General features: G+C 42.0%; 1 protein-coding gene across 2 annotated transcripts in view; it reads right to left on the bottom strand.

Annotated features, from left to right (window-relative positions):
• Window positions 1-92: 92 nt before the first annotated feature.
• notch2 (notch receptor 2) overlaps window positions 93-27,134 on the bottom strand; it is a 48,546-nt gene continuing 21,504 nt past the window's right edge. Inside the window, exons 3-35 of one of the 2 annotated variants that reach the window (XM_040128383.1) lie at window positions 21,295-21,569; window positions 20,231-20,438; window positions 19,918-20,051; window positions 19,342-19,464; window positions 18,101-18,334; window positions 17,320-17,475; window positions 17,041-17,226; window positions 16,199-16,312; window positions 15,910-16,023; window positions 15,500-15,733; window positions 14,059-14,169; window positions 13,700-13,892; window positions 13,095-13,240; window positions 12,847-12,960; window positions 12,582-12,701; window positions 12,251-12,403; window positions 11,613-11,841; window positions 11,178-11,379; window positions 10,506-10,659; window positions 10,026-10,210; window positions 9,728-9,860; window positions 9,043-9,294; window positions 8,723-8,835; window positions 7,054-7,589; window positions 6,608-6,949; window positions 6,327-6,469; window positions 5,986-6,190; window positions 5,491-5,578; window positions 5,187-5,340; window positions 4,786-5,105; window positions 4,510-4,657; window positions 3,982-4,079; window positions 93-3,195 (exon numbers count right to left, since the gene is read on the bottom strand). In XM_040128383.1, coding sequence (XP_039984317.1) covers window positions 1,756-3,195; window positions 3,982-4,079; window positions 4,510-4,657; window positions 4,786-5,105; window positions 5,187-5,340; window positions 5,491-5,578; window positions 5,986-6,190; window positions 6,327-6,469; window positions 6,608-6,949; window positions 7,054-7,589; window positions 8,723-8,835; window positions 9,043-9,294; window positions 9,728-9,860; window positions 10,026-10,210; window positions 10,506-10,659; window positions 11,178-11,379; window positions 11,613-11,841; window positions 12,251-12,403; window positions 12,582-12,701; window positions 12,847-12,960; window positions 13,095-13,240; window positions 13,700-13,892; window positions 14,059-14,169; window positions 15,500-15,733; window positions 15,910-16,023; window positions 16,199-16,312; window positions 17,041-17,226; window positions 17,320-17,475; window positions 18,101-18,334; window positions 19,342-19,464; window positions 19,918-20,051; window positions 20,231-20,438; window positions 21,295-21,569 — 7,357 coding nt within the window. In that variant the 3' untranslated portion in view covers window positions 93-1,755. The remainder of the gene's footprint in view (window positions 3,196-3,981; window positions 4,080-4,509; window positions 4,658-4,785; window positions 5,106-5,186; window positions 5,341-5,490; window positions 5,579-5,985; window positions 6,191-6,326; window positions 6,470-6,607; window positions 6,950-7,053; window positions 7,590-8,722; window positions 8,836-9,042; window positions 9,295-9,727; window positions 9,861-10,025; window positions 10,211-10,505; window positions 10,660-11,177; window positions 11,380-11,612; window positions 11,842-12,250; window positions 12,404-12,581; window positions 12,702-12,846; window positions 12,961-13,094; window positions 13,241-13,699; window positions 13,893-14,058; window positions 14,170-15,499; window positions 15,734-15,909; window positions 16,024-16,198; window positions 16,313-17,040; window positions 17,227-17,319; window positions 17,476-18,100; window positions 18,335-19,341; window positions 19,465-19,917; window positions 20,052-20,230; window positions 20,439-21,294; window positions 21,570-27,134) is intronic. The other variant, XM_040128384.1, reaches the window with a different exon arrangement.

The following is a 27,134-nucleotide window of genomic DNA, read 5'->3' as shown; positions in this document are numbered from 1 at the left end:
GGAATATTGACAAAACATGAATAATTTGGTTTGTTTACACTTACAGTAGTAATTCAAAACAAAGGCAACATTTCTTGGTACAGGATGTGCGTGCTGTGTGTCTCACTTTTTTTTTTTTTTTTTTAGAGATTTTCAGAGATTGCGCAACTTTTGCAAACGAGGGAAACAACCAACAGAAATTTGGACATGACATACATTTTTGGCTGAATAAAATAAAATTTGGTCTTAGAGACACGGATGTTCCTTTTTTAAGTTTCAAAAGTAAAACAGTGAATGATTGTCTGTGTCTACAGAGCAGTCACACAAAGCTATGCTCAACATCAACTTTAAGAAGGAAGACAAAAAAAACAAACAAAAACTAACTTTATTAAACCTTACACACCTCCAGACTTGGTATGTGAATCATGACAATTTAAAAAGGTGCTGAGATACACTGATTGTAGTTAAGCAAAAGGCGAAACTGGTTAGATGATTTTGGAAGAGAAACTACTTAGAAAAGAGGCAGGTTAAAGGTAAAACACGCACCTCAGTAACATTCAGAATCATTCAAGTGCGAACAATATTCATATAAAAAAATGTTTTTAAAGAGTCAACACGTCTTTGCCAAATTAAGCTCGGTAATGACAAGCAGAATGTGCTATACTGTAAGTCTATGTACATTTCATCATACAACAAACTAAACCCAGGTGCACAACAGTAACAATGAGTGTGACAGAACTAATGTATGTTTTTGCATAAAGTTTGTCAAGCTTCTGAATTAATCCCCCAGCAACACAGGAAGTATAGTGGCAGCATCTGTGATGAGATATCACAAGACAGGATATGACGGTGGCCGTAAAAACTTAACTTGGGTTTCAAAACAACTCTTCTGTATTTCTGTAACAGTAACTGCCTTCAAAATATGGTGAATTCACTGTGTTTAGTAACAAGATGCCTCTGAGTGCACGTCTTTCTACTCTGTTATTTTCTTGGTGTTTGTCTTTCGAATCATGCAATGGCCTTTTATAAAATTCCCCCTTCCCCACAGTAAAACATTTAAAAAAAAACAATGCATGAATGAAAAAAATAAGGTGACAACTAAGTAGTCTTGCTTTGAGAATAAAAGCATCAACTGAATGTGACCCATTGTATTAAAAAAGTAGAGTGAATAGTTTCAACGACGAGTTAGTTTTGGCAGGTTTATCACATTAAACAACACATACGGATAGCATATAGCAGAAAGAACTAACAATGTCCTCCAAAACAGTAAATATCAATGCAGAACGTCTGCAGTCCTTTCTCAGTGTCCATCTCAACTGTCTGTTTTTCCGATGCAGTACCAGCTGACCACCATTTGGTCGGCAGTTCCTCGATGATCCCTCGATAAACAGTTTGTGTTTGGGTGCCAAAGACGGAGAAGAAAAAGTCCTGCCTCAACCAACAGAAGGCAGAGGATGCTTGGCTGGGATTGAAGGAACTACATGGAAAAACTGATTTCAGCTTATGACAGACATCTAACTCCACGATTTTTGGTATAGAGAACTTTTGATATCTAGCTGATAATACTCAATGACGTTTTAGAAACTATAGACAGTTTTCTTAAGTGCAAAGAGGAGAAGAAAACGTAAAAGGGGAGGTGACCGATAATAACAATGACGAACATACAAAGAGAATTAATAAAAGAGATGAGAAAAGCATTGAATGAGTTATCATGTGTTGTTATTTAACTACACAAAACCCCAAAGTCAGTCTGTTTCAAGCTGTCCTCCGGCCTGCTTACGCAAACACCTGCATGTTTCCAAGCTGCGGCTGTTGAGAGGCCTGCTGCATCTGTTGCGACTGCGGCTGCGGCTGCACCTGCTCTGGAATGTGTGTGTGGTGTGATGATGCTAGTGCGTGGTGTGGGTTCCCCAGAGGGGTGGGGCTGGTGGTGACGTCAGACCAGTCTGAGTTGGAGTGAGGCGACGAGGACGACCAAGGGTCTGGGGATTCTGGTGAAGGGGTGAGATACGGGTGCTCGCTGGGTGGATGGGCAGAGTGGCCGGGGGTGGTGCCCTCTGAGCCAGCAGTGGCGTAACTGTGCTGGGAAGGGGGTGTGGGGTATTTATCCACAGGGCTCTGCATGGGCGGATAGGAGGGCAGTGGTCGAGACTGGCCTTCGATCCCTCCGTGGCCGACGGTGTGGGGGTGCTGCAGGCTGTGGGAGAGCCCGTGCGTCATGCTCATCTGCTCAGGTATCTGGTACATCATACCTTGGGTGCAGTGGAGGTGGCTTGGCGCCTGCTGGGGGCGACCCTGACTCTGGTTCTGCCCCTGGGACTGCGTGACTTGTACCTGCCCAGGCTGTGGCTGCTTCAACATAGCCTGGCCTCCTCCAGGAGCCATCATCTGGAACGTAACAATGGGCGGCAGCTGCTCTCTGCTCATGGTGACATTCATGGGGGTCAGCATTGGGCCCTGGCCATGGTGTTGGCCCATGCCAGGGTGAGATCCCCCCATCTGGTGCGGTACGAGGCCGAACATGTGGCCGCTGTAGCCGTGCTTGGTCATGCCCACCCAGCCCTGCTGCTGTCCAAGCATGTGGCTGACAGGGGGCAGCATTGGTCTGGAGGTGGGGCTGCTTAGGAGGGGAGGGGAGTTTGCTGTTGTGGAGACAGCGCCGGACACATCACCTGTGTATGAGTGTGGTGATTCCAGGGAGTCAACAGGTGACATGGTGACAGAGCTCTCTGGAAGTCCTCCTGCTGCCTTCATGCCATTCGTGCTCCCTCCTCCCGTACCTCCTCCGCTTCCCCCTCCCACTCCAGCACCCACGCCTGGCCCCTCACCTCCAGCAGGCTTCTTTCTTCTCTTTGCCTTCATGTCTTTCAACTCCTTAGCTCCCCCGCCAACACCTCCCACCTTCGCCCCACCTCCGCCCCTCCTGCTCTTCTTCCCCTGTGGTCCGGGGCGCATGCCAATGAAGCCTGCTCCATTGGCCCCACACATAACCGAGTTTCCTCCTCCACCCATGTGGTTAGGCCCGTTGTGTGGACTGTGCACCAAATTGTACTGGTCCAGCAGGCGGACTATGTCATGATGCATACGTTCTTGAGCGGTATCGCGTGGCAGCCGATCCAAGTGGTCAGTGATGTCACGGTTTGAGTAGTGATCAAGGAGAACCTGAGCTGCCTCGAAGCTGCCTTCTCTGGCTGCCAGGAAGAGTGGGGTCTCCTCCTGAAGGAAACATAGATAATGATAAATATACTTCTCTGTTTTACAATTAATGTCATAAAGTACAAATTCAATATTAACGCATGGGAAACTGTTGACTCTTTTTCACAGTTCTGTACATTACAGTCTATTCAGTGGTGTACCAATAGAAATTCTTTCACTGCGCTTATGGAGTGTACATGTTTTAGAAATTTGCACTTTACCCACTTTATCTCTCTGATTACTTTCACTTATACTTTTGCTCCTACCTCCTGTCAGACTTGTTTTGAGCTATATTTCGACTAAAATTCAAGTGTCTTGAGTTTAGCTGAGCATACAGATTGACGGCTGATAAGTGAGATTATGTTTGATTACACAGGATTGGTTTGAGAGGTTTCCTTATATATTTACCTTTAAAGCCTGCTTGAGGTGAATTTGTTGAGTAAGTTCTGATACACAAAAGATGGATTTTGTTTGGGGTATCACTTTAAACTTTACATTTAAGCAAATGGAATATAAATCTATGAATTAAAGTCTTATTGCTAAATTCTTATAGATTAAATATCACTTTTTACAAGCACTTGCCTCCAAATACTCCATGACATACAGTATACTCAGCAGTTTTGTAATGTGTGACTTTACTTTTACTTGAGTCCTTTTCTAGTAAAATATCTTTGATTTTTACTTTTATATGATTTTTTTTTTTTTTTTTTTTTTACTGTCACACCACTGGATATACAGTATTCATAATTATCACACAAACTAAGGAACACGGTTTGAAATGGCATAAATGAGAACACAAGGACAAACCTTATTGTCTTGCATGTCACGGTTGGCTCCATTCTTCAAAAGCACAAGAGTGGCCTCCACATTATTAACTGCAGCTGCCCAGTGCAGAGCAGATTTGCCTAAAATGGTGGGGCGTGGGAAAAGACAGAGAAGCACATCCATGTTAACCACAATGAAAATATTACAATTTAGTGCCAATTTTTTCTCTTATCCATTCATAACTACTGTATTTTTATGAGAGCTAATGAGAGCTATTTAACAATTGCTATCTAACTAAATTTTAAAGGACTGAAGTGAGCCTTATATGGTCATTAAGGTTTACCACCATAAACCTACCAGATTTGGATGGATTGATCTAATCTGGATACTTGTCCTGCTTTACAAGTAGCAAAGTTCCTCATACTAATAATGCAGTTTCAATACATGCAATGTTTTTCATAGTAATCCAAATGGCTGCCTACAGTACAGGCTATAATGCAGACCAGACATCCAGTTAAAAAGGAAGACATTTGACAGAGGGAATAAATAAAACAAATATGGTTTCCTTACCATGGTCGTCTACTGCATTGATGTCAGCGTGGCAGTGGATCAGCTCTTCCACCATGCCCTCCACAGCTAGCCTGGCTGCCAGGATCAGGGGAGTAGTGCCGTCATTCATCCGGGCATCCAGCTCTGTTGCACGATTACGAATCAGAATCTGGGAGAAGACGAAGATTCAGACACGCAAAAGATGATGAATAATGATGGAAGGCCTTCGTGAAGCAGATTTCAGAGTTAGTTATCAGTTCAATAGTTATCAAGTTCAAGATCAGACAGTCGTCTCACCTGGAAGACTCCCTGGGCATCTGCCGCCACGGCAGCATGCAGAGGAGTTCTGCCCATGTTGTCATGGGCGTTGGGATCAGCTCCAGCGTCCAGCAGTCTCTTAGCAGCATCCGCTCTGGCATAGCGAGCAGCCAGGTGGAGCGCTGTTTCTCCTGTGCGGTCTGTCTGGGCCATCAGTGAAGCCCCCTGAGCGATAAGGTCTGAAATGATACTCGGCCCTGGTTCATCTCCTCCACTCTCCTCCTCCTCTTCTCCGTGCAGGCTGCAGTCCGGGCCTCCACCGTTACGCAGCGATGCCAACATCAGCGGGGTGAAGCCGTCTGAGACGGGGAGAAATTCGTTATTAAAGAAATTATTGAAAATGAATCTGATCTAGAAGTCTAGAAGTAAAACCTTCTCACCAGGTCCCTTGACGTTAACATCCAGACAGTCAGCATCCAGGTCGGCTTGTGGGGGAGTGAGCGTGATGTCAGCAGCCTTGCGGTGCTGCAAGGTCCACTCCCTTTGGTCAACGCCTCCATCCATAGCAATGGGCAGCAGGGGTTTGTCTTCAGTCTACGAAAAAGCAACAGAATTTGAAACAACATTCATAAGAACCAAAAACCTTTTTCTGCTATTTCAAACATTTTTTACCCAGTTTCATTGTAACGACTCCAATCTATCAGCTGTATTTGGACCATGTTTATTCACTCTCAATTTGCTTACTCTTGGCTTCTTGGATGGGACCTCTTCTTCCAGCCATCTCTGACTCTGACCTCCATCAATCATGGCTCCATCCTGGCTCTTGAAATTCCTGATATGACACAAAAACAAAAAAAAAAGTTTAAGCAACAGTAACATTACATTTATTCACTTACACTTACATTTATTCCAAAACACAGCATGCTTCTGTGTCACAGCTATTCTCTGTTTCACACTCAATCCAACACGAGTATTGATGACTGGGTGCTGGCCAGTACAACCACAGTCTTCTCCTGAGTCCACTGAGCTGCTCCAGCCATTTAACGTACAGTATCAATACACTCAAAGTTTCCTAACAGTAGGATAGGTACTTGTTCACTTCTTCTGCCCACATTTTACCCAGATCATCTGAGACACCCTACATTTTACTCTGGTATGAATTCTCACCAAGCAGTTGCTATCATATATCCTATTTTAAATACTCTTTAACATAAGCTGCTCGTCTGTATATCCACTCACTTCATGTCAAAGTCATCTTGTCCGACAGGCTCTCTCCTCTTGTCATTTTTACTGGCCAAAAAGCCATCAGGCAGCCACAGGACACCGTGTTTATGCTTCCTCTTGGCTGCTAGCACCCCCAGCACCAGGATAAGCAGAATAATAACCACGGACACTCCAATCAGGTACATCAGATACAATGGCTTAGATGGCACGGTCGGGTCACCTGGAGGATACAAAGAAAAGTCTGAATACCAGATGTCTCGTCATCATTTGATTTATGTTTTTACCTTAAAAAAAATAGGTAATCGGACTTAAGTTAGGTTAAATTCCATTAACTGCTGAATGACAAGCCTACTTACTTTTAACAGTTACTAGAGGGTAAGGCAGTTCAGCCTTGATGTGTGCTGCTGCAATGTAGGACGCAGCCTCATCAGTGTTGGAGAAACAGTCGACAGAACTCTGGGAACATTCTCGGTTGTCAATTTGTAGGTGCACCTCAGAGCTAGACAGACAAATGAGGAAATGCAAAGACAGTTAATGGCACGCAGTTAACCGGTGATTAATTTCGAGCTACCGAATATTATATGATAGCCAAAAGAGGAAAAAATGATGTGACTATCCCATCATGAACTATCCTTACCCAATAACCTCCCTCTCCAGCTCCCGCTTGCTTCTGCTCCTCTGTATGTGTCGTCCCTGCTCCTCCTCCACCCCATAGTAAGGGTACACCATTGGGTTATTATTTTTATCCCGCTTCACGTGCAGGTTGGTGTGCAGCAGGGCTCCCAGGGAGCGCAAGAAACCGTTTAAGTCCCCAATCAGCTCCTCGGGTTGCAGCCGGACCACGATAACCAGAGTGCCAATCGCCACGTTGGCTGGAATGTCGGTAGAACAGTCCAGGCCATCCCAGCCACAAGCCGCCGTGTAGCAGCTCTGGTCGCAGATGCCATTATGGTAGTGGTCTGCGCAGTACTTGTCATACCTGTAAATACATGGTACAAGGAGGACAGGTGTTCTGTGATTTGGCCTCAAAATGTTTCGGACTTTGTACCTGGTTATTAAGAAATAAAGAGGAGGGTCACATACTTGCAGGGGGTCGGTGTGGTCTCCCAGCACTCAAAGCTGTCAAAGAGGCACCCAGGGTTGTCACACTCCTTATCACAATGGCCATTCTTAAAGAGATCCCAGCAGGGAACACTGGCAGTGCAGTTAACCCAAGGCTGTTGCCAGTTGAGCGAGCAGTCTCCTCCATCCCACTTGCATTCATGGTTGTTACACTGATCGTCACACACCTTATCCCCTGACTGCCGCTCACACTGCGGATAGGGGCAGGTTGGAGTGACTGTTACAAGTAGTGTGTTCTCACAGTATCGTCCGGAGAAGCGCATGGGACAGCGGCAGCTGTACTGGTTCGGATTGGACGGGTCTTTGACGCAGGTTCCTCCATTTTGGCAGCTCCACTGACACCTCTGTTCATTCTCACAGTGTAGGCCGGTGAAGCCAGGCTGGCACTGGCAGTACAGGTGGCCGACTGGTGACTCCACACAGCGCCCACCATTCTGGCAACGTAGCTTTGCACAGTGGCCTTCTATTTCTATTTCACAGTTGAACCCAGTAAAACCCTATAAAACATAACATGTTGTTGAAGTGTGATAGCCATAGAGTCAGTTTAAAAGTTGGGCTTGACTACGCATTTGTAAAAGGCCTTTAATGAAACTAACTACTATAACTAACGTACATCTAGGTTCTCCTACAAATCCCCTGCTTGTCTACTATACCTGAGCCATGGTGTGGCCCTCTGAAGCATGCATGAGAATAACAGAGGGAGCAAGAGGTTAGTGGAGAAAAAAACAAGCATTTAGTGTGAAAAGGATTAATGTTCTAGATAAGAACAAAACAAAGGGAAACAACGAGGTAGTAATGTCAGCCGCCTGTCCTCTTTTGTAATCTTCCGGAGGTCACTCAGTATCTTTATATACATTTAAAAACTATTTTTTACCGTAATCAGACAGATTAATGAAATAGATCAATTCTCCTTTAAGACTTATGTGATAATTGAACATCAGAAACACTATAGATATTGTATTTTTTCTTATCATACCTTTTATAGAGAGAAATCTAAATTATTTATCTACCATAATTCAAAAACACTTGTGTTCTTTATTAACCAAAGTTAAAAGTTTCTGTTTGATAGTCGAGTTTGGAGGATTGAGTGGTAGCCAATAGACTCAAAGGGAGATAACTGGAAAATGGAAGCTTACAGAATAATGAGAATTTATCAAGCGAATGGAGGTGTGTCATTGGTATTCATGTTTTCTAGTGTTGATGAATTGTAAAACAGTCCAGCCAAAATGAGTGTTTTGTTTTCTTGGACATCTGCCAGCCATGACCCTCTTATTTTCAAACACCTCGCTTTGCCTCTGGTTCACACTGTGAAATGTGTGGCATATGCGCAAAAATCAAAACACAGAACAAATAGCTAAACTATGCATATACATGGCATGCCCATAGTTATTTGAAAGACTGATGAGCACAGCACTATTAATCAAGACCTTAATGTAAAAACTTGTTATCAAGGTACTTATATCACAGATTTCATAATGAGAGTACAGCGTTACATTGAGTTTGATCAAATTACTGGAGTGTATGGAAACGCAATGACTGTAAAGCTTGTTTGTGAGCGTAAAAGAGGAGAACTGATGGAAACTGTGTTACCCTATAATGCCAGAAAAGGGCGAACATTAAATAAACTTACAGAAGCACAGGAGCAGGTGTAGCCATGTACTGAGCTCATGTTCATAGAGCAGACGCCACCGTTGTGGCACGGCTTAGACAGACACAGATCCACCATGGACTCACAATGACGACCTAGCAGATCAAGGTGAGAGAAAAGAGAAAGTTACACAGGAAAAGAAATAATAGATAACAACTGAAATATTTGCAGGATTAGTTAACAAGACAATGACATTACTGAAATATTGTACGTAAAACACTAATGCCTTGCTGATTTTCTAACACAGAAAATGACTAGATATGGGAATGTAATGTCCCTTTGAGCAGCTAAAACGTATGTACCCATGTATCCGAGGCGACAGCGACACTGGTAATTGTTAACCAGCTGCACACAGTCGAGGCTGCCAGGAGAGTGGCAGGGCCCAGACCGGCATTCGTTGAGATCTCCCTCACAGTGTTCTCCAACGAATCCTGGAGGGCAAGAGCACGTGTAACGGCCTACACCGTCCACACACTGTCCTCCATTCCGACAGCGAGGCTCCCAGGAGCCAGGCTTGGGCGCACAGTCATCCACATTAACTTCACACTGGAGCCCTACAAAGCAAAGAACAGAAAGATATCACTGTATGTATCAAGTAAGGTAATAAACTTTTTCAAGATAGTATTTCATGTGCTCTTAATATTATTTTTAGATACCCTTTTAAGATACCCTTTCAGGGTAATCATATTATCAATCAATCATTTTAACCATGAAATACATATGTAAAACTAAGACTTGTTTGATTTTTATACAAAAATGCACTATACATCCAATATTAAGTTCTAACTGCAATGGTTGCCATTTGCTCCAACCAATCCACTTCAATGAAATGCGAAAAAGGTTATCTCTAATTCATAGGAGCATTTTTTCATTTCCCATTTGAGCTTCAAAGCTGCTTTATGAGAATTAGTTTTTACCTTAATCCTCAATTACATTTCAACCTAGTGTGTGTGTGTATTCATGTGGATATGCTGTACGGAGTCTTACCGTGTGTTCCAGGTGGGCAGGCGCAGGTAAAGCGGTTTATGAGGTTGATACAGGTTCCTCCATGAAGGCAGGGCTTAGAGTGGCATTCATCCACATCATACTCACAGTTCACCCCCTGGTAGCCCGGTTTACACTGTAGTAATGTAACAACAGAGACAGGTTAGCTCAGTGTGTGCTTTAGGAATATTGTTGCTAGTTTGGATTTGACAAAAAATCTGAAGCATCTTAATTATTAAAGCTAAAACTAAAAACCTACAAAACAAACATACATACAAAAACAGCTGAGAATTTTACTTACTATACACTCGTATGTGCCCTGATAGTCCTTGCATGTAGCTCCATTGCGACAAGGGTTTGACTGGCACTCATCGACCATCTCTTCACAGTAACTGCCCATGTATCCTGGCTGGCACTTGCACTGGTGGGAATTACCCAGATTTACACACTGCCCAGCATTCTTACACACGTTCTCCACCTCCAGACCTACAGCACATTTGGAAACGGAGATACATATTGGGAAGACTGAACTTACTGTATACAATTGCTGCCTATTTTAAGATTTTGTCTGATGAAAAAGTATATAGGAAACCCACAAACTCATCGTTGTCAGGCTGCAGTGAATAACGTTTAAACTGTAAATTTGTTTAGCTACAATGAGAGTTTTCTCTTGGGTTGAGTCTGCATATATTTTAAAAGATTTCACTATCGCCCCATCCTACTTTGGAATAATGTGTTCTTTTTTGTTCAGATAACAACTCAACAAGAAGTAGTTTCTCACCGTTTTTAGCAGCATAGTCTTGGCAGGACATGCTGGGAACATCACAATAAAGTCCCGTCCATTCCATTTGACAGTGGCACTTCCAGTGGGTTATTTCCTGAGAGCAGGAGCCGCCATTGAGACAGCGCACCTGGCTGCACAGGTTGACAAGGTTCTGCATGCAAAGAATGAAAAGATTAAAGTTGCAAAGTCGGTTGTATCCAGCCACCTTCTTAAGTGAGATATTTTTAGTTGGATACATCTAACCTACGGGGTCTAATTATAGGCATATCACGTATAGGTGCAGGGCTATTTTAAAAAGTTGGCACCAATGAAAGAAGTAACGCCTGCACACTGACTCCAAGCCACCCCATTAACCACGCTCCATTTTCAAAAAAAATTATTTTGTGGCAGCCCAACTTTTTGAGTGCTCAGCGTTCTGTGTGCAGACTATTTCTTCTACTTTGGTCACTTTGTATTTATATCTAGACCCTAAATTACAAATTTTCCTAAAAGGTTTTCTAATCTGTAAAGCATAAAACCCCTCTATACTTACCCTGGGCACTTTAGTTGTAAATATTAGCAAATATTCAATGGCTTTTTACCTCAAATTAGTAAGAACACGTATGACCCAGCTCACACGTTACCTGGAGACCCACTCTATACACTTGCAGCGACACACAGACAATTTACCTGGCAGTTCTGTCCACTGTATCCCATGGGGCAGGTGCAGCGATAGGTGCCCAGGCCGTCGGTGCAGGTTCCTCCGTGTTTACATGGCTGAGAGTCGCACTCGTTCTGCTCGTACTCACAGAATGTCCCGTAAAAACCAGGACGGCAACGGCAAGAGAAAGTGTTGATGTAATCAATGCAAGTCCCATTATTCAGGCAGGAGCTGGAGGGAAAGAGAGAAAGAAGTAGTGATTAATGAAAAAATGTCTCGGTTACTGAGACATACTTGAAAAGGTACGATTGAGGAGACAGGGCAAACACAGTATAAAATCCACAAGAAACCAAAAACCCTCATTATGTCATACATCATGAATTTCCCCTAAAAAAGTCCTAAGAAAAACTTGTTTTAGACAACCTGGACATTTTTTTTTTTAGAAATAAAAACAAATGGCTCACCTCTCAGTACATTCAAGTATGTTGTGTTCGCACAGGATTCCATCAAAGCCCGGTCGGCACTCGCACACAAAGCTGTTGACGTAGTCCCGGCAGATGGCACCGTTCCTGCAGGGCTGGCTGGCGCACTCATCTACCTCAGTCTCACAGCGCTCCCCTTCAAAACCCGGGCGGCAGTCACAAGAGAAACTCCCAACATCGTCCACACAGGAGCCTCCATTCAGGCATGGGTCTACAGAGGGGATGGGAGGGAGGGAAGAGAGGCTTTCCATGAACGAAAATTTGACTTAAGTAGCAGCCGCTGAATAAACAAGTTATCAATGAGAAAACTGTCAGCTGTCTGGCTGAAATTATAAGAGTAAAAAATAGAGATGCCATGGAAGCACATTCCCTTCTTTTAACAAGACTGTTTGTCTGAGATCTTTTTACAATGTGTACAGACTTGTACCCATGTGTAACTCAATATTTCCGGGGGCTTTTTAGGCTGCTTTCTACTGAGGCTATCTCCAGTCTCCATTGATACGTCTAAGAACATTAAATAGGTGTCATAACACATGTGCATCATAAATGTAGAGGTGCAGGTTCCATTGTTTGTGTACAGCCACCAACAAGGTGACAGAATTAGCTGAAATGAGACTCACTGGGTGAGCAGTCGTCAATGTCTGTCTGACAGTTGTGTCCGCTGTATCCGGGTTGACATTTACACGTATAGCTGCCTGGGCTGTTCATGCAACGGCCACCATTTTTGCAAGGGTTCTTTTTGCATTCATTCACATCCTCACTGCAGCGCTGACCTACACAATTGTGAACAAACAAAAATATATTAGTACATGATCAATCTAGCAGTGAAACTTAGCATTAGATATGACTGCCCTCAGGCACACTGTTTCACAGTTTCCCTCTATCTCACATTCACACAGACTCGATCAGGCAGACACATAAGAACACAATATCTCGCAGATGCATATGTACCTTGCCAACCAGTGGGACACCGACAGGTGTAAGAGGTGTAGTCTGCAGATGGATGACAAACTCCTCCCCTCTCACATGGATGAGAGGCACAGGGAACCTGTTCCACCTCACAGTGTTTACCTATTTTGACATTGCACACATTTTTAATGATTAAAACAAGTGAATGAAAATTTTCCAAAAAATGATATTCAGGAGGCCACTACAAAGACTGCGATTGCAGGCTAAAAAGTGGATGTCAATTTGGTAGAAATGTGGTGTCACTAACCCGTGAATGGTGGACTACACTGGCAGGTGTAACTATTGATTCCATCTATACAAAAGCCTTGGTTTAGACAGGGCCCAGATGCACATTCATCTATGTTCTTCTCACAATTCACACCTAATGAGAGAGGAGGGGCGATTCAAGGATTTTTTTTGTTTTAAATTCAGTGCCGTTTTTTCTATTGATTGCTGAGTTACACGTGTTCAAAAAATGCTATGCTGAAATACAACAATTATTATTAGTGTTATTACCTCTGAATCCAGGTTGGCACTGGCAGGTGTAGCCATTATGTCGGTCCAAACAGGTGCCACCATTTTGGCACGGACTGGGCTGGCACTCATCCTTTTCCTGCTCACAGTGCTGTCCCACCCAGCCAGCTTCACACTCACAGCGGTACCTTTACACCAAGGAAATGCAAGCATGAGTTTAGAATGTGAAATTAGCCACATAGTAATAATAACAGCAGGTTGTCATGGGGCTCTCCACAACACTTTCAGCAGTTCAAGAATGGCAAATACTTGGATTATTATATGATTATTTATATGTAGTTGTGCTGATACTGTAGTTTTATTGTTGAGCAGGTACAAATTTGGAAAGCAAGGCTGGCTGGAAGAAATTTTCCAACTGAAGGGGGCCCCAACATATGAACAGAGTAAAGGGAAACACTACTAAAATAAAACATGGTAAAAATTATTGGATTGTTGGCCCAACTGTTGCCTTACTTTATGGATTTTTTAAAGTCCCACAACTACTACATAACTAGTGTATGTTAGCCCACATTCATGGGTTCAATATGATAAGAAAAGAAGGATCTCCAAACATAAAACTTCAGAGCAGCAGTATATGGTTAACGTACCCATGTTGCTGTTCAATACATTCTCCATGCACACAAGGCTGAGGAGCACAGTGGTCTGTCCCAGAGAGGCACAGAGGGCCGTGGGTGCTGGGTGGGCACAAGCATTGGAACCCGTTGACCTTGTCCACACAGGTTCCCCCACTCATGCATGGGTTTGAGTTACACTCGTTGATCTCCACATCGCATTTAACTCCTATCAGAGAGCAATTCGATGGGAATTAGTTGTATCAAAAGCACACATTCAATTAATGTGTTGATCAAAATATGGTTGTATAATATTGATATTTTAACCTGCTTCATATCTGAAACACTGTATGCTGTTATCACATTGATTTCACTGGATTTAGGCAAAAACATACCTGTATATCCTGGGGCGCACACACATTTGTACTCGTTAATGCCATCCTGGCACTCTCCGTACTCACAGGGGTTGCTGGCACAGTCATCTTCATTGATCTCACAGTTTACCCCTGAGGAGAAAAATACATGTAGTCTCTCATATAGAGTAACAATAACCAGGTTATATGCTTTATCATTTTATCTGAAAAAACAAACAAAAACAAAAAAACTTCTCTCAAATCACTTGTGGCTAAAGTTAGTAAGGAGTTGCATTAGAGTTGAAGTAGATCAACTAGCTGTTATAAAATGAAAATAAAACATATTACCACCAGGGGGAGTATGACTCCATATAAATGAAGATAAACAAGAAGTGATAAATGTTAAAATAAATGGAGACAGCTTTCATACAGCAGAGGAATACTACAAATATGACATACGAGACTGCCATGAGGCACTTTTTTTTTTTTTTTTTTAGTGGGAGAAGGCAAGAGAGAGGGAAAGGAGGAGAAACAGAAAGAGGGAGAGACATACAAAGACAAAACTGGACGGAGAGAGAACACGGCACATCAAAGGAGGGGAAGTGAGGGCATGAAACCTGAAAGTGTGATCTGACAGGGTGACCTGCCGCCAGTTTTAGTAAAGTGAGTACTGTACAGACTCCAGTACCAGGCCTCAGGGTGATACAACGTACTGAACTGAGCTTACTAATCCACAGAGCAATGTGGGGTAGCATGGCTCAACCCAGACTTGTGACTGCTAACATGTCAAGTGCTCTATACTTTACAATACACTGAAAGCTATACAGGAAGCTCTATATGTGTGGGATGGGGGTCTTTACATTCAATTCAAGCTTTTCTATCAATAAGAGAAAACTCACATTAATGGGCAAACAGATTATTTAGAGTGACTCAGATTTACATTCTTTCATAAAATATTTTGTAGAACTGATTTTCATTTTAGTGAAAAAAAGTTGTGTCACAAAGTGTCAGAGGAGCTAGAACTCATATGATGTCCTCTGTTGATGGTTCAGGCTGCATGGTTTAATATAGCAACCAGATGTCAAGCAGAGCAGAGCTTTGTTTAAAACCATGCAGAAGACATGGCAGCACACACTACTTCGAAGGAGAAAGTGGCTTGGACTAGATCGTGAAAGATACCAGGAGAGTACTGGCTTGCAAAGCAGAAAAAGTCAGATGAAAAAGTGGATTAACCATTTTGATGATCACATTGCTGCTCTTACCAGTCTGATGGGTGTTTCAGAGTGACTTATTATCACTGTCTATATTAACATATTAACTTTTTCTCAGTGAATAATGCTGTCCCCAAACATCCTGTCAGAGCTGTTGTACATCTGCCTCCATCATGTTCCCCATGTGAAACAACACTTTTTCTTTGAAGAATAAATTAGAATTAACTTGTCTCATGATACAAGCAATGCTTTTTTGCACATTAAGTACTTACCAGTAGTTCCTGCTGGGCAGTTACATTGGTAAGCATTGACCAGGTCGATGCAGCGTCCTCGGTTCTGACAAGGGTTGCTGTGGCACTCTTGGACCTGGATATTACAGATGGAGCCTGTATATCCAGGATAGCACTCACAGGAGAAGGTGGCGATGCCATCTTTACACACACCATGGTGGCATGGCTCTGGTATGCATTCATTGATGTTCTCCTCACATAATAGACCAGTGAAGCCTGGGGGAGGACATTTCTTCTTAGAAAAAATAACCAAAGCTAATGAATCAATGATCATGTGACTATTTCAGATTATTTTCTTGGTCAAATAGAACATGAAGTTCGGTGTTATGCAATCTACCATCTTCCCTGTTTTTATGGCGCAATAGCATGCTGGCTAATATATGGCTTTTTACCTTCAGCACATTCACAATCATATCCGTTGGGTCGGTCGATACACTTGGCCCCATTTAAACAGGGTGTGCTTGAGCACTCATCAATGTCTATCTGACACATTTCACCACTGAAGCCTGAAAACAGGACACAGGATAACACGATGAACATAGTGAGAGTACTTTGAAGATACATTAAATACATTAAAGAAAAGTTTGAAAACAGGTAGGATGAAATAAGCAAATAATTTTCACTTTGAGTAGATAGACGTCAATCAGAAAAATACATGAACATAGCTTTGTGTGTACCAACCTGCTGGGCACTCGCAGACAAAGCGGCTGACCTGGTCCACACATTTACCCTGGTTCAGACAGGGGGAGCTGAGACACTCATCCACTTCTATCTCACAATGAGTCCCCTCAAATCCTGCAGGAATTATGAGAAACACGTTTTTTATAATTTCTTCAGTTCTTAAAAGTTACGTTGGCTAAGGAGGTTATGTTTCCAGCCCCATTTCTTTGCAGTTTCTAAACAAGTCAATTAAACATACAAGTGTCAGCCACTTAAGTCATTACCTCTACCAAAGAGGTTACGTTTCTGGTTCTGTTTGATTGTTAGTTGGATACCCTTAAAAAAATGGCAACCTTTTTCCAGTGAGATTTGAGTTATGGGCTAAGGAATAAATAACAATTTCTTATGTGGATCAGGATAGAGAAATTTCAAAATTTACATCTTATGTGTATATATTTATATTTCAAAAACTGCAAAATTGAAAAAAACAAAACAAAACACGTTTGCTATTCTCTCATGAACTACTGCAGTTTCTTGAATGTAAAAAATCTGGCACATGAATGGCATGATTGTCCAATTTCCATACAGATCTGGAACATCTGGATTTAGATGCAAATTCAGTTTTTTCTACAACTGTTAAAACAAATTTAGAGGATTGTGCAGCCTTGGTGGAGCTATGCCTTCTCTGAATGCTTTCTAGTATTTAATACTGTATTGTTATGCACCGAACCTTCTCCTGACTGCAAAACACTGACACTCACAATGAGTGACAATTTCAAATGCTGCACTTTTTGAGGTTTATCTGGATGTCTGCTTAAATTGGTTAAAATGTACGGTAATGTATCATTTCTCAAGAAATGTACCAGGCATGCAGATGCAGGTGTAGTCCCCAATGCGATCCAGACAAGTGCCATCGTTCTGGCAGGGGTTCGAAGCGCACTCGTTGACATCTTGTTCACAGCGCGGCCCAGCGTAACCCCTAACACAGTTACAGGTGAAGGAGCCATCAGTGTTCACACACTGACCACCATGCTCACAAGGGTTGGTACCTGAGGGTGAAGAGAAAAAGATTTGAAAACTGAACAGAGCAAATGCATGTTGTGTACGTACAGAAGTTTATGAGGGGTAGCATTCTTTCTCACCAATGCTGCATTCATCTCTGTCGATGTTGCATGTGTTGCCTACATATCCAGGTGGACAGTTACAGTTGAACATGCCACTGATGGGGTTGGTGTCACACTGAGAGCCCTCTCTGCAGGGGTTACTGATACAGGCATCATCTCTGTGGCACAGCAAACCTGAAAAGAATAATGTGTGGGCAAGGAATTACTAAAAACAGTATGTTCACCCATTTGAATAAAAGATCCTGATGCAAAGAAACCTTTGCTGAGACTAAATTCCCCAGAGAATTTCCAATACAGGGTTATGCCCTGTTCAGAGAAAAACAAATTCAATGTGCATTTGCTACTACTAGGGAGAGGTTTATTTTATGCAAAGGCTTGATCCAAATTTAGGAATCTGTCACTAATCAGCAGGCTGGAAGAAAAAAATCTATTCTGTGGTATAATTAGTGGATTTGACTGTTTGACATGGATCACATCCAGTGTCTTTTCCTTGAGGAAGAAGTTTTGATGAATAGAGTGAAATTATCTGCTCAGGAAAACATCAGTTCTAGTTAGACTAACAAAGGAAATATACAGTTTCAGTTTAGAAACCAACGCTTATTTATTATTATATATTATGTATTCAGCATTTGCATTTTTGTTTCCCTTTTTTCAGTTTTAAACAATTACCCAATAACAAAGGAGAAGTACGGAACTGATCTATGGCAGAGACCCAAAGCATTTCATCATATTCTCTCTTGAATGCATTTTAGGGTTTGGTATAAAAATCTCTGCCTATGGTTTCCCACTACAGGCCCACCTGTCTTTCCGTAAGGGCAGACACAGATAAACGAGGCAACGCGGTCGATGCATGTGGAGCCTGGGCTGCATGCAGCTGTAGCACAGTCATCAATGTTCTCAGAGCAGTCGGGGCCACTCCAGCCATTAACGCACACGCACACATAGCTGCCGATCAGGTTGCTACAGGTGCCCCCGTTCTGGCAAGTGTTTGGCTGTAGACGACACTCATCCACATCCTCTGTACAGTGCTGACCTATGGAGGGGCAGGGAGGACGACATGAAGTGGAAGGAGAAAAATTTTAAAGTTTTAAAGTTAATGCCCTGTGTAGGATGTTACAACATAACTCAATGGGGAACTTCATGGGTTTCTGGTGGAGAAATAAAACATACTGACCCATTTTTTTAAATTTTTTTTTGGATACTTTCCATCTTATTTAGAAAGCTCTGTTTTTGCAGACATGGAAAATGTCGTTTCAGAACATTATTTATCACCAGTAGCCATTTTAAATACCCTGCTCAAGCTTCACATTGGCTTTGCTTCCCCATGCTGGATTAGTGCTACATAAACTCAAAAAAGCCCAAGGAAGCTGATGTATGCATGTTTGTTTTGTGAACGGAAAGACTGCTTATGCCAGACGTGTGTTAGCAGAGACACACCTCGTGTAGAGAACGAGCCTCAGAAATATGAAGAAAGACATCAGAAAGATGGTAGGAAGTACGAAATCAAAACAGACAACATGAAAGTATGTCAGCTATTATCACTGATCACAACAGGAACATCTATTCCACCTCACTGCTAAACCGGCACACAGAGAAATTAAGACTTAAAAGTAGAAAAGCCATTTCATAGTGATATGGTTGTGAAGTCTAGAAAACAAAAGGCTACATACGCAAATCATCTGCTGTTGATTTTCATTCTAAAAATATGACGGATGACAAAATATTCTGCAAAGCATATTGAACACAACTTTTTTAAAAACAGCATGCATACCAAAACCTTGTTAATACTGCTTCTAGTCTTATTCATATCAAATATTCTTAAGAGCTCATGTGTGAAGTACAAAATACTGCTTTTTTAATTTTTCAACATGTTTAAAATATCTTCAGCCACGTATCCCATTCAGACACACAGGGATAACCCCTGATATCTTGCATGGATTTGAGGAACATACTATACCACAAAGAATGCTGGTCAAACACAGATTATAATAGTGGTCATAGGAACACATAAGCAAACAATCATACACACAGATCCCTTACCAGTCCACTCTGGAGGGCACTGACAGTTGTAAGTGTTGACTCCGTCCATGCAGGTTCCGCCATTGGCACACTGATGACCGGGGCAGTCATCGATGTTGTTCTCACAGTTAGTCCCATTGAAACCTTACACAAATGAAAGAAATTTATTTAATTATTCATTGTTTTAATTAAGTGTCCACTGGGAAGGCATACATCCTCTGGTGTTCATAAGTAGTGTATCGTGTTCTGGTAGTGTATAAACAGCAGCTGTGTGTCTGTTTGTTGTGTCTACTTGAAAACTGTAGCAAACTGACAGTACAGTGTGTCTATTACAACACAGCTAAGAGGATCAGATTGTTTGCACCTCAAACAACCTAATGTAACAATTCAGAAACTCAAAGCTACATTCATTTATAGATAAGTACCATTTACAGTGTCACTCCTTTTCTCTTCCTACATTCCATTTCCTTCTCTTAAATTTTCATTTCTCTTTAGGGCCATCCTGCTTTCACCCACTCTCTCTGTCTGGTTCTCATTCAGTTTGAGCTTAAAAAAGATGAACAGAAGTTCAGTCTTTCAGAATTTGAAACCTCCTACCTGGAAGGCAGTGGCATGAGTAACTGGTTTCAGAGTTCTGGTGGCAGGTGCCTCCATTTAGGCATGGTGAAGGAGAGCATGGGATGTAGGAACTTTCACAATGTCGGCCCGTAAACCCTGGGGCACAGAAACACCTGTAGCAATGGAAAGAGTCGGTTTCATTTAATTTCGTTTTTCAGTCTTGACAGTGGACATCTGTTTCAAACACTTCTATAAAAATATTCCATTATTTTCTAGTGGTCAAATTATAGTCGTTTAAATTGTCCAGATACTGACATTTTCCCAACTGGGTTACTATAAGCTAGATTCTCACTTGTAGGAGCCAGGGGTGTTGATGCATACTCCTTCATTCTGGCATATAGAAGGTGTGGCGGCACATTCATCTGTGTCATTAAGGCAGCGAGAACCTATGTAGCCAGGAGGACAGGAACATTTGTAGCTACCAGCAGATGGAGAGCTGCACTTCCCACCGTTGGCACAGGGACTAGATAGACAGCTGTCTTCATGCTCACATCGTGGTCCTGGGAAGAAGAGGAAGAACAGGACAAACAGCTGGGCATTAGTGCTTTAGCTATCCTTTGTGTCATTTGACAATGTGGCCACCTATGGGGAATTATGGGTTAGATAAAAGTGGAAAAGCAATATGCAACGATCAGTGTATATTTGCGCTTACCAACAACGTTTCTTATCCCAGTTGTGTCTTTCTTTCATGATACTGTCAGTACATATTAGACCTACACTCATCTGGAGGACACTTTAAACCCTCTCTAAAAATTTATTCACAGTTGTCACACATCACAAAACCAAGGTTTCGAAAAACCTCTAAATTTGTTATTTTATTTTCTGGATTCATTATTGCATCAAAATACACTGATAAACAATTGTGGGATACATGTGCCAGACTTGTTTTCATTTCATCAGTAAGTTTGGTAATTCAAGAGAAAACTGCTGAAATACAGTCATGCAATTAGGCAACGTTAGGCAATGTTTAAAAATCCTTTCCAAAATTCCTGGATTTGCACATAGGTCTGCACCCACTTGTTCCTTGCCATATAGCCTGACATTTAATTAAATTTCGTTATCTTTTTAAAGTTTTGAGATATCCTGTTAAGAGACATACAAGCAGGACCAAAAACATAACATCCCTGGTTGAAGTAATAGCAGGCTTCTCAGATGTTTGACTGCATTAGCTTAAAATAACCTGCCTAGAAACTACAATGCAAAAACTATTTTGTACCAACAATCAGTCAAAGAGTTATAGGGTATACAAGTTTTTACTAGTATATTTGCATTAAGAATGTTTTAAAAATACATCAGTGTTCTGGTGAGAGACAGATATCAGACATCGCTGCCCTTGTGGCAGAATCAGTTTCTCACCTGTCCATCCTCTGGCACACTCGCACTTGTACTTGTCGAGGGACAGCAGGGTGCAGAAACCTTTGTTGGCACAGGGGTTGTTGGGGTAACATGTGGAATTTTGGGGAGTTTGGCAGTGCTGTCCAGTGAAGCCAAGAGGGCAGGTGCAGGTGGCGCTGCCTGGTACAGGTACACCAGCTGACATGGAAACTGAGCAGTTCCCTCCATTCAGACAGTAGCCAGGTTGACAAGGGTCCTTGTGGTGGCAATACTCACCCAGGAAGCCAGGTGCACACCTGGGACACAAAAACAGAAATCAGTGATTGAGCAGGCAAAGGGACACACCAGGATTTAAAGCTGAGCATCCCTCAATGCAGAAGACAAAGTTGAAAGATGAGTTAAACAAATAGACAGATATGTATGTGTGTGTGCTTGAGAGGCAAACAAACAAAACAAAAGAGTGAGTTTCAGTCAGATGGATGTAATGCACCACATCAGACAAGTGCTGCTGAGAGCATTGATAGCTGAAAATAACATCTGCTCAAGAGTCCTGTAGTACACAAAGACACATCAAAGAAGCAAATTAACAAGCACAGCAAAACACTACTGTTTACTACACAGTTCTGCCACTGCCGTATAGTGATCTAAACAAAAGTATGTGGGGAACCACATAGGAGTATTAGACAAATGTATGGTTGTATGGTAAAGAGAAACTAGTTGTTCAGTTACTCCAAATATTGGTTAATGGACTGCATTCATATAGTGCCTTTATCCCAGGAGACATATGAAGGTACAGTGCAAGGCCTCATGTTCAACAGTTCACACACACTCACACATATATCCATATGGCCATGAGCTACTGGAGAGAAAAAAGTTGGGGTTTTATTGTTTATAAGGACATTTGGACATGGTGTTAAGATGAGACGAAATTGAACCAGTAGCCCTAAGATAACTGAACCAACTGCTCTGAACCCTGAGCTTCTGCTCCAAAATGGGGAAGCTGAGCTTGGTAGAAGGGTTAAACTGGGGTCAGTGATTGGCAAAGAAGAAGTTCAAAAGCAGAAGGATATGAGGTGGAGTCATCTGGAAGTTGTTGAATGAAGCCTGGTAGAAACTAAAAACAACAAGTGGAAAGCACCAGCATTTATTTGAGCAAAGTAATAGATAAACAATATTCCTGCCAACAGATAAGTAATGCCATAATCTACACAAACGTGTCCACAGTATAAGTGAGGAACCTTTGTTGGCAACTGAAAATAGTTCACAAAGAACTGTATGGTATACAACTGAAAGAAAAGCAACACTTCACATCTACTGAGTTGTGACCACATTTGGTCTACAAGTTGACTGCTTTCAGTTGTGTAATTTTCCCTCTGCTTATTTATCAGCCACTTATTTAGATTTCTGATCTTTGTCCTTAAAGTGACTTAGCTGCATGCCAAGCAGTGGGTAGGAAATTGCAATATTACACGTGTCCACTAAGGATCCCGTCAGATACAATGTTCCCTTCGTCACTTTCTATTCCTCTGTTTTTTCTCAGTCCCTCCCACTTTCACTCACCACTTCTCTGTGTGACAGTATTTGGTCAGAGGTTTTATTTTGTTACTGAACAAAAATGCTTATAGTCAGGTCTGACTATTTTGATCAGCCATTTGTCAGACTGTGACTGTGTGTATGGCACATGGCAGACACGCTGTCTGGGGACTGTGGGTGACTGAGAGACCTGATGCCTCTTACACAGGCCTCTAAACCCCCCTCCCTAGAGGGGCTCAGGTAGCATAACAGAAGAGCAAAAATACAGCACACAGTAACAGACACACATTCACATGCACGGGCAAACTAACACCCTCTTTCAGAAAAAAAAAAATTGAAATGCAAAAATATTGTTATTTCACAAATTAGCATACCTGGAGCATGTAAAAACATAAAGGGAAGAGAGTACTCAGAATCAGAGATCTATGTTATCAATCATATGAAATGATGACAAAACTGTGGAGATAGGAATTATCTGAAACTCACTATCTTGCTTATTAACTTTTTAAAATTTTTTATTGTTGGCCTCTCCACCCCAAAGCAGCTTGAATATATTAGTTTGTGAGCGCATGGGAAAGTAGGAGAGTCTTGAATCATGCTCGGCAGAAGTTTCACAGATCAGTCTCATCTGTGATACTTCTGCTTGGTATGACGTGTGAGTCAACCACTGTCTCTTGAATCATGATAAATAACATCTGACAACAAATTCCCTAACTAACATCTTTGGTTCACATGTGCACAGTTTATCAAATGCATTGACATGTGCGCAAACCAGTGTTTATTAATTCAACGGAAAAAACACATAATAATGAGCAATGTGTCCATACTTTTTTACATTTTTCAGTCTGTTTAGAAGAGGTATGCTGTAAACTTATTTACTATCTTCAAGTAGAGGATGGGTCTGGTAGTATTTTATTTTTATTGTTATTTTTAACTAGTTAATTTATCCTAGATGTAACAAGTATTTTCTACATAGCCAAACCCTGATAGGCAGTATATTATCTGCCATAAACCTACAGTATTGTCTAAAAAATTATTAACACACATTATAAATACATCAATGAGCCACACCGTGCCACACCACAAAGTGAAATGTTGCTTCATCTCGATGAACATGGGCACTGTAGTTAATTTTGGGTCAAGCCAACATTCGCTGTCCTTCTGCCAGAAACATTTGCCATGTACCAAATCCACTGCTGAAAAAAGTCCAACAAATGCAGTATTTGCTCAAGTTGACTAAAATTCGCTTAAAACTTTTAGGAGATTACTGAGCCTTATTTAAATATGAAAGTATACAGTTGTTGATTATTTTTAAGATTTCTGGTTTAGGCATGGAGAGGCTTGTGACATTGGAAAGCACGACAACTAAAACATTGTTGTTTTTTTGTCTTTTCATGGGATTTGTTGATAATAACAAAACACAGAATAAAGCCAGCCATATCTTTTTATTATATAGTTCATTTCCCTAAAATATTCTCTAAAAATCTTCTATTTGAACATACTCGTGGTGCTGGTAAACACACAAAAAAGATGGTAGATTAGTGATGTCAGATCTTCAAAGAAAAGACAGCTTCATCCCTCTTTACCTAAACCCTGTCAGATTAGACATGGCCACCCGCCCTCTTCCCTGTCTCCGTCCAAGTATCAGCATGTGTGCACTGCAACCCCCAACATACGCCAAAACAAATGCCTATACACGAACACACACATAAATACACAAACACAAAGATGTCACTCCCCACTCTAAACAAAAACACAGCTTGGTCATGATATCACAACAAGGCGGCCGTCCTGGGAATTAGGGCTTCTCTTTTTTCTCCTGGACAACCTCTCCGCCCTCTCCCAGAGTAATGACACAGCCCTCTGCCCTGTGACATACATCACATTAGCAGGCTGACACACAAAGAACACCGTGTCCAGGTTAATGCCAGGTTTACATTTCACTGGGAACATTTCACACATTTTCACTGTTAAAACAATGGGGAATATGAGACGCATTTTCAATGTCAAATATAGCCACTTCAATGAGAGAGAGGGGAAATTTGAAACATGTGCTTTGTTGCAACGTTTAGCCGTTTAATTTTCAGTCTTTTGAGTTTTGAATAAACATGACTTTGTTTACAAGTGACATTTCTTTTGTAAATAATGTTACATAAAACAAGAAAATCATTCCAAGCCATTATAATTCCTATTTTAGAGTTGTCTTGCAACTCAACACCACCCTTTAAAAGTGATTTGCTACTTTAAGATTTTTGTAAAAATTCTGACATTGCTGACAGGAGAGATGCATAGTAAGCTCTATTAAATTCAATCGCTGCTATCTAACTAGTGCTGACAGAACCAAATGCCATGGCGTCAGGAAACGATATCACCCTGTCCTTCAGGTTTCACTGCCAGACAGAAAGCTCATTATTAGCCTCTGGTTGTATCTCTAGCGCTTGAAACAAACAGACAAGGCTGTGCATGATTCACATTTTGTCAGGGAGTGGTGTCTCACTAAGGAAGAGATAACCCAACACACTGACACACTAGTCTGTCGCTGAAAACAACACAGGAAGCAGCGTGATTCTTCTGACAAATTTTCATACACACTACAGAACACAAGCTATAATTTGCCCTCAGATGAATACACATAGACATCTATACACACACAGTCAGCTCTGCTTTCATGAACGACACAGCAGAGAGGGTTTCTGCAGCCAAACTCATCTATGGAATTCTTTGTTTTGCTCCATGAGGACTTTTTTTCCCTCCTCTTTTCTCCATCCTTCTCTTACTCTGTGCAGTTTCCTGCAGCCCTTCTTTCCCTCTGTTTCTCACTCCTCCACCTCTCATTTCTAACCCACTCTAGAGGTGTCAGGTTTCTACAGCTGGTTCACATTAGCGCCCCCATCTTGTGCACACCCCCATACCCCCCCCTCTCTGAACCCCTTCTCTCCTTCATTCTCTCCCTCCTCCTCCTCCTCTACCTCATGCTGACCTTTGCCTGTCCTGGCTGGCCATGGGGGCATCAATGAGCAGAGAGGGGCGGGTTGATTCTCACTGACTCATGTAATGTCCCCCACCTCCACCATTCCTAATTCCCATGTCCCAGGCTCCCCACTCCTCATTCTCCTCCCATCCCCAATCCCTCGTTCCCATTTTCTTTTCCGTCAGTTCTCTCCTCCTACCTCTCCACCCTCATCTCCTCTGCTACAACCCCACCACCACCTCCTCCTCCTCCAGCAGCTATTCTAGTCTCAGCAACAGTTAATAACTCAACCATGCTCTCCCCTGCAGCCATCACAGAGAAAAACGGTGTGGGAGAGAAAGAGGGAGAGCATAAACCAGCTCACATTTCAATCCCTGGATCACTCCCTGGTTTGGCTGGAGCATAGGTGGCCTATTCACTTTACTGTAGTCCTGTGTGTGCATGCATGGACATCACAAGTCAAACGCAGAACACGTTACTCTCTTTACTGTTGCTATATATGTTCTATGCATGGCTATATTGCTATCTTAGTAGTGGAGGTAAATCAGGATCTATAGAATCCCCAGCTTACCAAACTGTAGCAAACGGTACATCATTTTAAGAAAAGTGAGCTGCACAAAAACTCATCCAGGTTGATAGTTAGATAGAGTAGTTCATTTATTAAGATCTGAAGCCATTTCCACATTATCGGATCCAAGCATTCTGGAGAAAGTGGAATTTAGGTCACAACACTGCTTCCTAGGGCTGGCCAACATGGCTGCAATCATAATCACAATTTTCCAATACTGATCTATATCATGGTATGACAGATATATGCAAAATCCCTCATGTTCAAAGCAATAGTTTGTGTGAGTCATTACATGATACCAGACTCTTCACACATGTGAATCAAAAACTTTCTTCAGGCACTGTACCACTTGGATGATTAGCTGAGATAAACCTTTACAGTCATATCAGACCCAGAAGTGACAAAAGCTGGGAGGCATATTCTAGAGCTCAAAGGTGTATGGTGAAACCCACTTGAGGATCTCCAAAGATTGGCTTGAGTGTGCTCATATACATCTCAATTGTGGAGGTACACCAGTGTGTGACCTTATCTGTTCTACCAAGACTCAGAAAAGTCCACCCTCAATGCTTTGACACCATTTCTGTGCAGGCAGTCCAGTCAACTGCTGCTACTACTGTACACAAAAAAAGAACTGAACTAACAGACAAGAACTGAGCTAAAGCAAAAAGGTGAAAAAAGAGAGATCTACATCTGTGCATGTGTGGGCAGCTGACTAGGCCTTCCTACTTCCTTCCAATCTCACTTGCAGTCTCCATTACCATTACTATCATACGAGGTCAGTCTAAAAGA

Source organism: Xiphias gladius, chromosome 6, assembly GCF_016859285.1.
Source record: "Xiphias gladius isolate SHS-SW01 ecotype Sanya breed wild chromosome 6, ASM1685928v1, whole genome shotgun sequence".
Classification (NCBI taxonomy): Eukaryota; Metazoa; Chordata; class Actinopteri; order Istiophoriformes; family Xiphiidae; genus Xiphias; species Xiphias gladius.
This window is presented reverse-complemented; position numbering and strand designations above follow the sequence as displayed.